The sequence below is a fragment of the Struthio camelus genome, chromosome 5 (genome assembly GCF_040807025.1).
Source record: "Struthio camelus isolate bStrCam1 chromosome 5, bStrCam1.hap1, whole genome shotgun sequence".
In the NCBI taxonomy this organism is placed as follows: domain Eukaryota; kingdom Metazoa; phylum Chordata; class Aves; order Struthioniformes; family Struthionidae; genus Struthio; species Struthio camelus.
The window spans coordinates 70,082,694-70,097,357 of record NC_090946.1 but is presented as its reverse complement, the minus strand read 5'-3'; the positions used below and the strand labels follow the sequence as shown (position 1 = coordinate 70,097,357).

Below are 14,664 nucleotides of genomic sequence, written 5' to 3'. Positions count from 1 at the left end.
CTTATAAATTATACCAACTGTTGAGAAACTAAAACCACTCAACCCCATGATTGTCATCATTTTAATGAAAGGGAGCACATTACTGTAAGTATTAAGAGGAGCTAGATAGATTATAGCAGCAATTTTCAATCTTTCCTGCTTTGTGGATCTCAAAAAGATGATTTCCAAGGCAGATGCATACGCTGTTGTAAATTAAAGCCTACTGACGCTTGACTTGCTTTATCAGTTATTGCACAGAGCCCTCCAAGGAGTCCAAAGACTTGCTTCAGGCTGCGGGCAAAAGCCTGAAGATGCTGGGGTTTGCAGACGGAACAATGACACCTGGCAGACATCTCCATAAAGTATAAAGCAAGAAAATTCAGAAAAAAGTGTATTTTTATTATGTGCCATGGAAACCATTATTAGAGCATATGGGAAATATATTCAGATCAATCTGAAAGACGAAACGTTATTTTGTTTATATACTTCAGGATTTACAGAAACAAACTCTTCCACCAGTTGCTGTTGTTTTGTTCTGCGAGACAAGGATTGCCTTATTATTTTCTGTTGTGCCACAAAGAGTCAGAAATCTTCAGCTGGTGCATTTGAAAGTGACATACCTGTTGTTTAGCAGCTTGTTAAACCTCTGGGTGTATATGAAGCAATCACAATACTTCCATTGTTTAAGAGTGTCTTCTGAAAATCCCATCTCTGCTGTTTATAAGTGAAGACAGTGCAGACTGTGGAGAGGGGGAGATGGCTTCTCCTTTTGCTCTCCACCTCCTCCCCTCCCTTTCTTTCTGGTTTCCAACACACGACTGCATGTAAAATCACCAGCGGTTCGATAACTGTCCAAACCAGGTGAGAAGCTCAGAGCCTGCAAGCACCTGGGATTCATTCTGCAGCAACTCAGCGCCAGGATGTCAAGAACAGACCCCAAGGCACAACACGTCTGCTCCCAGCAGACAAATGTTAATAACTTCTCCAAGATACCTGAAGAAAGCCTGCACCTTTACTGACATATTCACACCCAACAAATACCTCTACATTCCTTTTTTTTTGAAGCATACTGGTATCTTCCAGCATCTAGTCTCTCTTTCTCCTGTGGCTCTAGTCTGAGACTAGCAGCTGAGGGATTTGAACTCACTCCAGTCTGCCTAATCCTCCTACGAGTGCAAGAACCACACCAGACAGGCAGCAATGAGTCCTCCAAATGGCTTGGAGGACGGTCACCCTATCCAGTTTCAAGGATGGGGAGGAAGGGAGAGAAATATACCAGCAAAAAAACAAGTACACTGGATTTTCTTTGCTATGTGGATGCGGAAAGGCAAAAATATTGGCTAAATACAACCAACAGAGTGATGCTGTAGCTGGATGGTGCCCACCTACCTGCGTCTAGTCCCATCTGCAGGTGTAGAGCTGGTGGGAAGCCGCAGCCTGTCCAGAGCCACAGCAGCCCCTACCCCGGCAAGCCTGCGGGCTCCCAGGAACTGCGGTCCCTGTAAGTGACACGCTCACCCAGTGTGACACTGGGTCCTGTCCCTCAAGCCTCATCAGGCACAAGCCTTGGTGTACTAAAGTAAGCAGTAGCATGCAAATGGCTTCATCAGAGCAAGTCCAGGACCCAACGTATGGACCGGCTGTTGTTTGCACTGGAGATGAAGTTTGGAACCCACAGTTATCAAGGACTCCTTAATTAGTCAAAATTAATTAAATTATCTTTACTTACAACAAAGAGAGTGCACCTAACTGTACTCAAATGAGGGCCTTATCTTGGCATTCTTCGCAATACCACATCTGGACTCCAATGTATAGACCAACTTTGTCATCAGGAGCTGCAGAAAAGAAACACTACAATCCCTTGATGGAAATACAGATGTTGGCCCCCGGAGCAATATTTAATGCATGACAATCAATTGTTACCGTAACATAAAACAACATATCAAGCTCAATTCCTGCTCTCCCTGCAGTCAATGGAAGTTTTTCATCATTCCTTTAAATATAAACAGGATTAAGCCTGTTATCTGGCCTCCAGTGAAATAACAAAAAGGAACATAAAACAAGTACAGCACAAGGGGTATCCTATCCTGCAAAGCACTTCATCAATCTTTCAAAACCTAAAAGGCCTCCAGGGACGCTTTTCCAGCTCACTGTCTCACCCTAAATGGAGGTGTAGCTCTTTATGCCTGAAGACTCTTTACTCATCCTACCCACAAAAATGACAACTATCCCACTGCTGCTTTAAGAGGCTTCCCTGCAAACGGTTCAGAAAATGTTCAGTCCAACTCTTGTACAGGTCAGTGAGAATATTTCTATTACGCTCTGTGGATTATATTGTTTTAAACGTAAATCAAATAACAGCGGTTTCACAAAGCAATTCCAGTAAAATTTTCTCCTGTTTTGTGGACCATACACCATTGATACTTATGTCAAATACGCGTAACAGGTAATAAAAATGGTCTTAGTCACACTGTTGTGCATACTCAATATTCCTTCTCCATGAGAACAGTCTGGTGAGTAGCATTATTTATACATAAAGCTGAGACCGTAGCTTCAAGAATTTGCCTTGTTTTCCTATGAATATACACAAGTTATTGAAAAATGGATATATGTTGGAGAAGATTCAGCAAGTTTCACATACCATTCCAAATATTACTAATTCCCCTACTCATTTTTTAAGTTACGTTAACATGCAAGCTGTCAGGCTCTTCTTTTCATCCGCCTGAGTGTCCATCACAGACAATTACATGAAAGATAAAAATTCCATCATGGAGACATCTTAATTACAAAGTAGTTCAGGTTCCACAAGAATGTCATGCATATGCTCTTAATATCAAAACCCATGTGCTGCAGCTTGCTGTAGGCCAGATTCAAGACATCTTATTTACACTGGAGGGGCAGGGAGGGAGTGTCTGCCTAGGGACCCCTGTACATCTGAATCCCAATATCCACCCTTACCTATTCTGAAAGCATTTTCTCCTGAGTGCTCCCCATCTGTGGGATGGTGAACCTCTGTAGCAGGGCCACTTCTTCGCTTAAAGGTAGAGAAAATGTGCTTAACTTCATATCTGATAGAAGCAGACCACTGGGAAATCCTTCACTTTCCTAAAATCCAGCGGCCATTATTGAGATTTATAGTGCTTCAGTTCAGTAAATTCTACACTTATCCAAAACACCTGAGCAGTTCTGTCTGAAGCTGGTCTACAAAACTGATGAAGTTCTTAGCTCGGCAATAATTTTTCTTGTTTTAAAAAAAAAAAAAACTTGCTGCTGATACTGCTTGCTTTATTTTCTGTAACCCATTTCCATCAACTCTCTTCTCTCTTTTCTGTTTTGAGTTTGTCTTTACTGCAGTGCAAGTTACCTAATCTGGAGTCAACCCTTCTTGAAGTAGCTTAGCTTCAGTGAGAGTGGTCAGATGACAGAGCACTTGGGCTGTATGGGATGCTTGGACCAGCAACACATACTTGCTGCATCCTTCTTACATTACTAGCTCAGTAACGCAGTGTCAACAGCGTTTTCATCCCCAAATGCGTCCCTTCAAGCTTAAAGGTATTCTTGAACGTACGGAGCACTTTTAAAAGTACAGAGATCACTCTGTTCAGATAGCAGTTAGAGGTAGCCGTCAATTACACCTCGAGCCAGTGCTGCAATGAAGGCAACTCCATCCGGAAATGTCTACTCTTCTTTCTGTGCAGAACTTGAAAAATGCATCCCTGTTCTTTCTGGCTTTTAATAAACTTATGATTGCCAAGGATTCATAGCCAAAACACAGCCGCAAAGGAGTATGGAAAAGATAACACGAGAAGTCTTGGGGAAGACAGCTGCATTTTTTGTGAATTATCACATGAGCCTTAATCGACCTGCTTGAGGTTACCTGGCTGACTGCGTGCAAATAAGCAGTAGTAGGAAACATGATAAGAAATGAAATGATGAAACAATGAAAAATGACCACGGAGAACAGGAGAGTGGGGGGTGGGGGGTGGGGGGAACACGTGTTAAGGAGAAGTCCTCCTGCTTTGCTCTGCCTAGGCCAAGGGAGTTATTCAGCTATAAAAGCAAAAAGCACAGAAATGAACTATGACAGATTTGGCATAGAGAATAAACAGGAAAAAAGAGTAACCCATAACGGTTGGAAGTAAGTCTTTGCGAGACAGACTCTAAAGGGTCTCCAAAGCTTTTCTCTCATACCCCTGCCTGAGAAAAAGATGATAGATCAAGCTGCGCTGGTCTTTCATTAACCTATCCGTTTTTTCTACTTACAAGCTGTCTTCCCGTAAATAAATACCTCTGAAGAGCTTGTTACTGAGTCACTGTGCCACCCTCTCATCAAAGGCTCCCTGGGGCAGGGGCTGCCGCAGCGCTGGGCTATCACAGCTGGCCCCGGGGAGGCTGTCGGCGCCCAGTGCTGCCCCAGTTTGCCCAGCAGGCTACCCCTGGAGGGGCAAGAAGAGGTCTAAACCACACTTTCTCCCACAGCCACAGTGGTGAACTACAGCTTTAGGAGGACCACAGAATCTCGCTCACGAGAGATGTAAGAAAATGACTGTAAATCACCACTTCTGTGGGCTCCAGGGGACCATCGCACTTGGACCCGGAGACTCTCAGTACCTTCATATTCACAGACACAGCTGTTTACCTGGTTTCATTCGGTGGAGTCTGTGAAAGCTCCCTTGGCGGGAATCAAACTATCATGCTTTGAACCCACTATGGATCTATTCCTTTTAACCGCTAATTGTTCGCTCCCTTTCAAAGGAGCTGAAATCAGACATTCTTAGAAAAACGCAAACAGCTACCTTTGTGAACATTTACCTTATTTTTAATGTCCTTTCCTCATGCATTTTCTTTCCTTTTTTCCCCCACATTAAAAATTATTTTTGACTGATCTAACGATCCCTATTGGTATTAGAAACTGCTAATGTTTCTTTACCCGAGACTTGTCCCAGCTGGGAACAAACTGTCAGCATACAGAACGGGTGAGATAACTCACAAGCCATTTAGCACAGCTCACTCTCTAATTGTCCACCCAGTCTGACTACAAAAAGTCACAGTCGTGTGGTTAAACCTGACACGCAAGAAGTAGATGCTGATGCTGCCTTAAGAAGCTGACAGAATTCTCCCGCTGTTAGCTTTAAAATAGCTAGTGTAAATATAAAATCCTGTATACGGAGATGTGTGGTCTGTGTGATATATATCTGTGTTAACCTCAAAATTAACAACCTACAGGTCATGTTTCTGCAGCATTTAAAGCGAACAGCAAACCCTAATGGACTGATATGCCGACCAGATTTTTTTTTAGTTCATTTCATTGCAACAAGCTGGGGTGCAAGGGAAAGAATTTAAATTATCCTCTTTAAGAAACGGGGGGACATTTCTGTCGGGATACTGGATTTACAGAAGAAAAATCCTGGGAACTGCTATGAACACAAAACGGTCAGGTCATACACATATACGGTATCTGAAACCTTAGCTCATTACTGATACAGCTTGCTCAAGCACTAACTTTGTCTTGTGGTGACGAAAGGTTCACAAACCTTCCCACTGGAGATTCACTACCGGCTTTGCTCATGACTCGTTTCTTGTTGGGAGCCTCATTTCTGCAACAGCACGTCAGCTGGGCTGGTACCTCAATTGGGAACTCTTGCCTCAAACTCAACTTCCCTCTGCGCCAAACCTGCAGGGCTCGCAGCGTCACAGTCCTTCCCCTGCCTCCGTCCCTGGGCGCTGCCGAGCCTATTCCCCCAGCAACGTAGCAAAACTACAGCATTTGGCCACAGATCAAACTAAAGGCCAGTGCAAACCTATAGGGGTTTTACATATAGATAAGTGCGTTTCATCTTCAGTGACTTGCAGAGCTCTGGTTATTTTCTAGCAGACATTTAGAGAAGTGGTAGTCACAGTCTCATTTATAATGTGGGGAGGAATGACAACCACTGCCTCCACGTGGTTGTCTGATCCCGCTTTCTTGGGACCCCTTACAAAAGTAATGCATGGGCCCCACGGCCAAAAGTCCTCAACTTGCACCCCGTCACTTGCTGTCTGCCTGCACAGAGACCCCCCACGACAGTGCATCCGTTCCTCTCATCAGCCTAATGCAAAACCCGGTTCACACTTTGGCACTGAGCACCTGCCCACAGGTGCCTGGCCCGTGCATCTTCTCCACTGTTAAACTCCAGCATCTAAACAGCTTAATAGTAAATAACTGCAAGAAAATTGTGCATATACAAGGCCTCTTTCATAAACAGCTCTCAGAAAGATTGATGGTGTTAAGTAAATTAAGAGTCGTGACAGGCCTGCAAAACAAAGGCATATTTTACAGACCAGAAAATTAAAATACCTGGTACCTACAGCAGCAATGAGTATAACACGAACACTAGTTCACCTCCATAAGGAAGAGTAAAGAATTACTCTTCTTTCTGCTAGCAATGAGATATTCATTTGAATTATCCCTACTTTACTGGCCTACCTACGGGGAACTGCCACGTCCAGTAACTGCTCGTTGCAGACATCTATTCCAGACACTTCAGCTGGAAACCAAAAAAGAGACACGCTCGCGTGGCACCCAGCTCCCACACAGAGCTAGGACTCTGGGAGCTTAGCTGCTAAATTTGGGGAAATTCATGCAGTCACGGCATGACCAAAGAAACTTATATATCTTTCCGTCACACCTCAGTGCTCTTGAGCAAGGGAGATGTAAGTGAGCAGAAATACAAGAAATAACTAACATATGCCAAAAGCTAATGCAGGAGAAGAGCAGTTTCACATCGGCCCAACTGTCACTGCATAATCATTCACTCCTGCAGTGCCACTAGCAACAGCTAACGGAGAATCCTGCCCTCTCCATGTCCAGCGCGACATCTGAACACCCGATCTGCCAATCAGCCCAGATTTAGGGCCAGTGGGGTGGCTGCACATTTATGCCTTTGTAAGCCGGCACATCTGTTTAGTTTATATTGCTGAGAATTTGATACTACTTCAGGGAATTAATTTTAACCCATCGCTTTCTGGTATGTTTTACAAACTACAACATAAGAAGCTAAACAATCCTAAGGGAAACACCACTCATCGTTATCTCAGCTCAACACCTTAATAAATGTTTTACCAGAACTGCTTTACAAGAGGCACTTTGCAGTGGAAGCGCAGTGATTCAGAATCAGAAACGCCATCACAGCCAAACAACTAGACTCTCAGAGACACACTAGGAAAAGAAAGAAACTTTCCCTTGAACTTCCACCTATTCTAACAAAGTATGACGACTTCTGTCTCCTAATGGAGAAGCTCCATTGCTCCATTACTGCTTTAAACCATGCAATGGTTTCTTTCTACAGTAAAGAGTGGTTCACTTTTACATTTTGCATACCACCTTGAAGATACACTTCAGGAGTTCCTAAAATTGAGTATCATGTAAATGTTCAGAAGTTCCTAAAATTAAATATCAAGTAAATCCCCTGGGGAAACACTATGAACCCAATTAGTGTATAAGCACATACTAAGACAAAACAGTAAAAATCAGCTTTACTAGATCAGGTTGCTATTAATATAAACTCTTTCCCTTCATCATTAAATTACAGAAATAAAAACAAGAAGTAACTAATCTTGTTAAATACACTGCATGCAACCCCTGACACTGAGCTGTCAAATGAAAATACATGACTGAGTGCTCTCAGTCATGAACCAGCCACACGCAAATTTCAGTAGAATAATACTTTAAACAAAGGCTTTTAAAGATCATAATCATAACTAATAATCCGAGATGCGCACTCTTAAGTGAATATAACAAACCGAAATAAAGGTCTTTTCCTAAAGCTGGTTTCTCTTTAATCCCAGAAGAAATGCAAATAAATCTGTGACAATTCCTCTGGATTCAGAGGAGTCACACCAGGAATGAACGCAGCTCAATGAATCAAGTCAGCTGCTCCCTCACTACCAGAAGAAGCATATTAACATATTATTGCCATAAAAACTTAATTACCACTTTATAAAATTATACATTATCCTTTGATGCTATAACTAAAACGCAGACCATGCGCATGTATGACAATATGTGCTTTCCTTTCTACTCACACCCACCAGCTCTGTTCAACAAAATCACTGTCATTAAGAGTACTGTCCTCAGATACTTACGTGCCTGCCATTGAGGAAGAACTGGTCAGGTAATCCCAGAACAGTATATACTCAAGTCTAGCACGTGCACTGCAAGCCAAATACCCTATTTCACTAGATTATAGAGCAGAACACAATTTTGGCAGCAAGACAACCCAAGAGTCTACACCAAGGCTTATAACCAAAACAGGAAAAGGAAGCTTCATCAAGAAAGCAAAAGGGCAGGAAGTAACACTTGCATGGGAGGAGCAGGGGAAGGGACTGTAAAGAAGAAATACATTATTTCTTTCAGCTGATTTACTGAACAAAAGTCCAAACAGTACGGATTAAGATTAGATGGGCCGCCTTTTCCTCATTGGTGGCATGGATTTTAAAATCCTTTCACTTGTTTTCCAAGGCACAGGTTCACTCTGCAAGAAAAAGAAAAAGCAAACAGATCTAAGACCCAGAAAAATTACCCTTAGTCATTCACGGCAGGGAAACAAGTGGGCATGGTGCATAACCCAACCCAGAGGCCCTGTCTGCACCGAGGGCCCCTCTCCGGGCTCACACTCTTGCTGGCTGGGGGCCAACTCCAGCCCAAAAGTTGAATTTGCATGGCACCGCGCCCAAGCTACTATGCTCTGACTCTCAGCTAACGTGGCAATACAGCTTTTGGGCTCAGGCTGGCTTATACCTGCTTAACTCATTGTCCAGACAGAGCAACTGTTTTTTTTTTTTTTTTCCCCAGGCGGTCTCTGACCCTGCAGCCCTATTCAGGGCATCACTAGCATGAACTACTACTACATAAACTGAGAAACCCTCACTTGCACCAAAGGAGGTGATCAATCAAGTAGCCTACAGATGGACATCGTTGAAATCTCCAACATTAAAAACAAAACAAAATATTTGCTCCAAGGGTTGTATGTAAGCAGTGTACGCCTTCCTTCTATCGTGGGTAATCTGGGAGAGCCCTAATTTGGGTTAACAGCCAGGGAGGCCCTCAGCCAGCTGGAATTTGGAGATAGCAGAGACAAGATTTAGTCACCTCTTCCCTGTGATCCTGCATGCCCCATGCTAAGCCTCCCACAGACTGCAGCACAGGATTTGGCATGAAGTAAACACTGTCGAGATCACGGTCGTAAGCAGGAGGATACCTTATCTCACAGCTTCTGTAGAAAATGTGTCACCTGCTATTGCCTTTCATACAATTTGTTGTATATACCACCTTGCTATTTTTTAATTGGAGCGTTTGCCAAAACCAAGCCTCTTTGAGCATGTTCTGCCTGCAGGCGACCCCTGAGCCTGCAAGCCTTCATTTCCATCCTGCTGCGAGCTGCATCTGCAGGTGTTTGCATGCATGCACACGCCTGTTAACAGTGAGCAGGTCAGTTTTGCCCTGCAATAATGCCTTCACCTCCCGGCTATCTCTCTAGCCTCTGGTTTACTGGCACTGCTGTTCTGCTAACTGCGCAATGACATTTGGCTATGATAGCAAGATGGTCTGTTAACAGTAATTGAAACTTTGAAAATTTAGGAAAAAAATTGACAAGGATGGCAGCAAAAACAAAAGAGCAGACGTTGTGGAGAGCAGAATACCAAATTAATATTTTAGCGCTACCTCTCCTGGGGTACAACTGCACTTTCAATGGGCTGAATCTCAGAGGCGAGACTTTCAGACACATCATTTTTCTTGGCTTCTTTTTTCTCCCCCATTACTTGGTTTGGTAGACTGGTAAATGCAGATACATCGCAAATTTTGCATAGTCTTCCCAGCTTCAGCTTAGTGTATGGATTCATTGTGGTATGAGCAGATTAATACTAGAGAGCGCTAATGCAGAGTTAACATGATAGGGAAAACTGAATCGACCGAGCTGTGTTTTAAGTAGAAAGGGTTGGGGTTTTCTCCCCATTTCCACCTGAAATTATCTTCTGGGTTTTTGTCAGTGTGCTCACAGATTCTCTTAATGTGTCTAAGTATATAATCTGTTATTTGTGATTACTCAAACATGTACAGTGCAAATACAAAATGAAAACAACTACAGAAAAAAAAAATATTCAGCGTTCCTAACTGCCTTTCCTTAGGTCATCGGAAGCACTTCCTCCCTGAAGATTTATAAAGAAAAGAAGAGAAAGGAAATGCAAATGAGCCAGAAGAAACCAAAAGAAAAATGATTCTTTGCTATAATAAAATCTGGTTGATTACAGTTTATATGGGAATTAACATTGTCCTTTATTTTAATATCCCTTCTTTAACCTACATTGCTTAAGAAAATAATGCTCCTGATGACAACATCTGAACTACCCCATGAGTAGTAAACTCCCCATGATGAGTAAATTAACGCATAATATATTTCTAAGATTAGTGCGTAGGAAGAGGGAAGGAAGGGTCTCACCCAGCTGTGGGTCACTAGCATTTGCTGAACTACTGGATTGGGTAACTCAGTCTGAACCTACTTCCCCAAAGCGCGAGGCAAATGAACTATTTCCCTTCTCTAAATCACGGCATAAAATCTTCCCTCTCTCACCTATCTTGATTACTCACTGCCCATCTGCCCAAAACTGTGACATGTGGGCTCCAGACACTCACAGACCAGGTGTGGTGTTGAGATAACCTTACAAAGTACACCATGAACTGCAGAGCTCCTTAAACTCGCTGGAAACACAGCGATGATCCCCGATTTTACCACCGAGGCAGCATGTACCTTCGAATACATATGGGCTGGCTCTGCCAGACAGCTCTAGGGCTCTGCGGTCTGCGCTAATGAGAGTGATGCCCGCAGACCCCCGAGCAGACCCATCCTCAGGAGCTGATGCAACCCCTAACGTCCTTGCAAGAGTTTGAGAGTGCAGCACATATACGAATAACCTTAGATCTCTAGCTAACATAGCATGAACAGAGGCAGGTCTAAGAAACAGGCTCCATTTGGCCAGGCACAACAACACCATAAACACTCCTGGGCTGTTTCTGCTGCGGAGTAAAGGCCATCAACAGGATGGCTGACAGGAATCGAGGGCCAGAGTGCTTCTTATGTTTGCTGGTTTTCCTGTTACAAAACACTGCCCTCGCTGTCCACCTGAAGGATGTGCAGAAACTATTGGTGAAATGCTACCTAGGAAAAGCTCGGGTGTCAAAATTCAGTCACTCTCACCACTGTGGCATTGCCTGTTCAGGCGCAGTTTTGCCCTCCTCTGCAACAAATCTCCATAGGACAGAAGGCTGTAAACTGATGGGGGAAGTTTACAACCCCCCTCTCCCCAAATGCTTTCACTGACATTTAAACAAAACTCCTATTGTGTTCATATTACATTTTATTATCACTTTTCTGAGTTTTAAATTTGGCTGCCACTTACTTACCTGGTACTATTCCTTTCTGCTCTGAGAGCTGGATGGTTTTTGAGCACTGCTCTGCCTCATTCAAAAATCCTGTTTTTCCTAAATTTAAGCTTGGTTTCATTTGGAGTTAAGTGGCAGCTCTTCTAAGTGGCTCATACACTGCTTAGACTATTAGAGAGCTCGTCTGTGTAAACACTACCTTGTAAACAATACCTGCATGTATTAGCAAAGACTAAGCGAAAAATGTGTCTCCAAATAATTATGTACTCAAATCACTAATGCGGCTGCTCAACTGGCCACGCCGGCTCCACTGTTGCTGGCAGAAGGGTGAAGGATGACAGATTAGGGAGAGCTCTGAATAGCCTTTAAACTTCCCTGATTTCACGTGTCTTGGATAGAGATGGTTGATGATTTGGGGGAAGAAGACAGCACTTTGTTACCATATCGCTTTCCCGCCAAGCCAAGCAGGTATGATTCTCCTTATACACAAAAATCGACTGGAGTAATTGGAGCTAGCATAATCTGTTCTTACAGATTTGGTGCTCCTGATCACAAATACCTTGGAGAACATCTGCAAACTCTCCATCCTCCCCACCTGCGCCTCCCACCAGCTTCGGCTAGACCTGAGCGAGCTCGAAGCCCTGCAAAGAGCTGGCCTCCACTGACGCGTCCCCAGTCACGCTGCGAAACGGTGACGGTGAGCAGCACAAAGCCCAGCGCTGCCTCTCAGAGCCCTGCCAGGAGCCAAATTAATTTCATTAAGCACTACAGCATCCATGCCAGCAGAAGTGCCTCTAATCGCTCATTTGCATTGCTAAAATGTCTCAGCGGGCTTGGACCAGAAAGGGAGTGCTTAGAAGGAAATAGCACTCAGGGACAAATTACAAATAAGACCCAGCGGCTGATTTCTATTTGGTCCTTGCAAAGGACGGTATGCCGCATAAACAGATTATTTCGGTCATGTGTTGAGATCTGTGCAAGATCCGAATTCCTGACCATGGGAGCCAGGCTTCAGCTGCAATCACATAAATACTCCCACAACTTTTCCAGCATACTGACTGTACGCGCTAGGCTGTGATACTCCGGAGATGTCTAAGTGCTCTATTCACTTCCATTTGGAGACAGTTGCACTAGCAAATGAAACACGATTTGCACATGACAATGATGACATACATTTTCAATCCTTGGAGCTACGGACTGAACCCAGAGAGGTGACTGTCCCAGCCTCAGAATGACACGTGTCAACACACAAAAAACAGTTAATATTTTAAGAATGAAAAGGTGATGCAGTTTATAATTATGCTTGGGTATACTCTAAAAAGACTATTACAATGGATAATCCAAAAATAAAACTGTAACCATCTAAGAGCTGTTAGCATGCAGACACAATGAAATCATTTTTTCTTAATAAACATATATTTCACACCTTCCACATAGCTTTGCATATCTATTGTTTTCAGTTCAGTGTTACGCTAAAAAGGCAGCTTATTACAATGTATAAAATTCAAAATTTGCATGTGGCAATATCTTTCATTTAATAAGAGTTCACAATTAAGAAATCTGATAGTTCACACAAACCGCACACTCAAATTTCAAAAACCACACAAAAATTGTATGAATATATGCACTAATGCTACACAACAGCATGTATAAATATGCATAGATATATATTCAGATTTGCAAAACTAATTTCACAGCTGTTAACGGTCTTTGAATGTAAGACATTTCCTCATACACTGAGATTTGCAGCCACTAAACATGCTGATGAGACAAAAAAAATTCCTTGTCCTCCGAAAGTTTAACCCTGTATGTTAAACTATACTATGACTCTGCCAAATCTCATTTTTTTCTTGTGCTTTTCATTCATTTTAAGCAAGCAGAAGAGATGCTAGACAGCAGGGTAGAATATACTTATTTAATATTAAGGGGGTTAAAAATGTTTTTAAGGAGCTAAGATGCTAACTAACACTGTGACAGCAAAACAATTGTTCCCACACAGAGCATCTTTTACAAATGAGGGTCATCTTCAGGCTATTAATTCAGGATGCAAGGCCATCACTAGTAAAGTCAAAACAAATTTTGCTATGCACTAGACAGAGACAAAATGGTGGTATAGATCCACCTAAGCAGTGATAGCTAAACATATGAAAGAAGAAATATCCATATACTCTTTTAAAGGACCTGAGTTATGCAAGACTTGGGGAGACGTCTTTTTTTCATTCTGGGAAGACCCTGACTCCCTTTCATTCAGTGCCCTTGCATTTCAGTGCCCCTTTCCAAGATGATTTCGTCTTCCCCCCTTGCTCTCCAATGAGAGCAGGCTGCAATACAATACAGAGCAATTGCGGCTGCCTTTAATTTTCAATTTTCTTCTCTATAAGCTGCGATGAGCAATGGGCAGTAAGCCCAGACCCCACGTTAAGCAGCCATGGAACAAGTTATAGACCATATGGAGAGAAATAAACTGCCACTTCCTACACAGGACATCTATAATGCTATTTTGCTCGAGTCAGCTAATTGCACATCCGCAAATCAGCACATTTATAACAAATGGAGCGTTATGATATCATGGGAAATTTATTTAAAATGATCAAAGTTTGCCAGAAAAAGTTCCCCTTAAAGTAAGAAAGTACTTAAAGTTCTGAGTGCCTGGGACATTTCGCAGTCCTTGTTAAACAAACATTTCTGTGTTGTTTCGTGGCAGCCAGCGCTGCAAAGGACCGGTCTTCCACGCCTCTGCCGTTCGCAGTCTCGCTGCAGCCCAGCCTGGGCATCCTCCCACCGCAGACAAAAGGTGCTGCCACGCTCAGAGCTACGAGCAGCACCACCACCCGCATCTGCCCAGACCCACAGGGACCCTGCTCGCGTCGGCAGCCTCATGCCAGCCTTATCATTTCCTGCCTTTTCCAAACAGAGGCTGGCCGTTAAAGAGTAGAGACTCTTTTAATTCCTCTTCTGTACTGCACATTTTCAAGATGGACACTGAATTTGTCCACATAACATATTTATGTTACAGCAAGGCAAAATGACCTCTCTCTAAAGAGCCATTAGCAATGGTCTGAGCATCAATGTGAACTTATTCCAAGTATCAGCCGAAAAGCATTCTCGTATTTATTCCACCAAGCACATGCTATCCCCCAGCGCTGGCTCCACAGCAGATGTGTTTTCACTTTCAGCTTGCGTGTTTCCTTTTGCTTTAGTAAACAAGCGGTTTCACCAGCTGCAGGCAGCGGCCATGCAAACTGCATGCATTATTTGTGGTAGCT

At 43.2% G+C, this 14,664-nt stretch overlaps 1 protein-coding gene across 11 annotated transcripts in view; it reads right to left on the bottom strand.

Moving 5' to 3' along the window:
• EVL (Enah/Vasp-like) overlaps positions 1 to 14,664 on the bottom strand; it is a 153,495-nt gene that overhangs the window by 73,834 nt on the left and 64,997 nt on the right. The window contains exons 1-2 of one of the 11 annotated variants that reach the window (XM_068947023.1): positions 2,938 to 3,048; positions 600 to 690 (exon numbers count right to left, since the gene is read on the bottom strand). The exons of 6 other annotated variants lie outside the window; for them this stretch is intronic. In XM_068947023.1, the coding sequence (XP_068803124.1) occupies positions 600 to 688 (89 nt within the window). In that variant the 5' untranslated portion in view covers positions 689 to 690; positions 2,938 to 3,048. Of the gene's footprint in view, positions 1 to 599; positions 1,335 to 2,937; positions 3,049 to 8,103; positions 8,285 to 14,664 lie in introns of those variants that run through there. 4 more of the 11 variants (XM_068947021.1, XM_068947016.1, XM_068947024.1 and 1 more) reach the window with 4 other exon arrangements.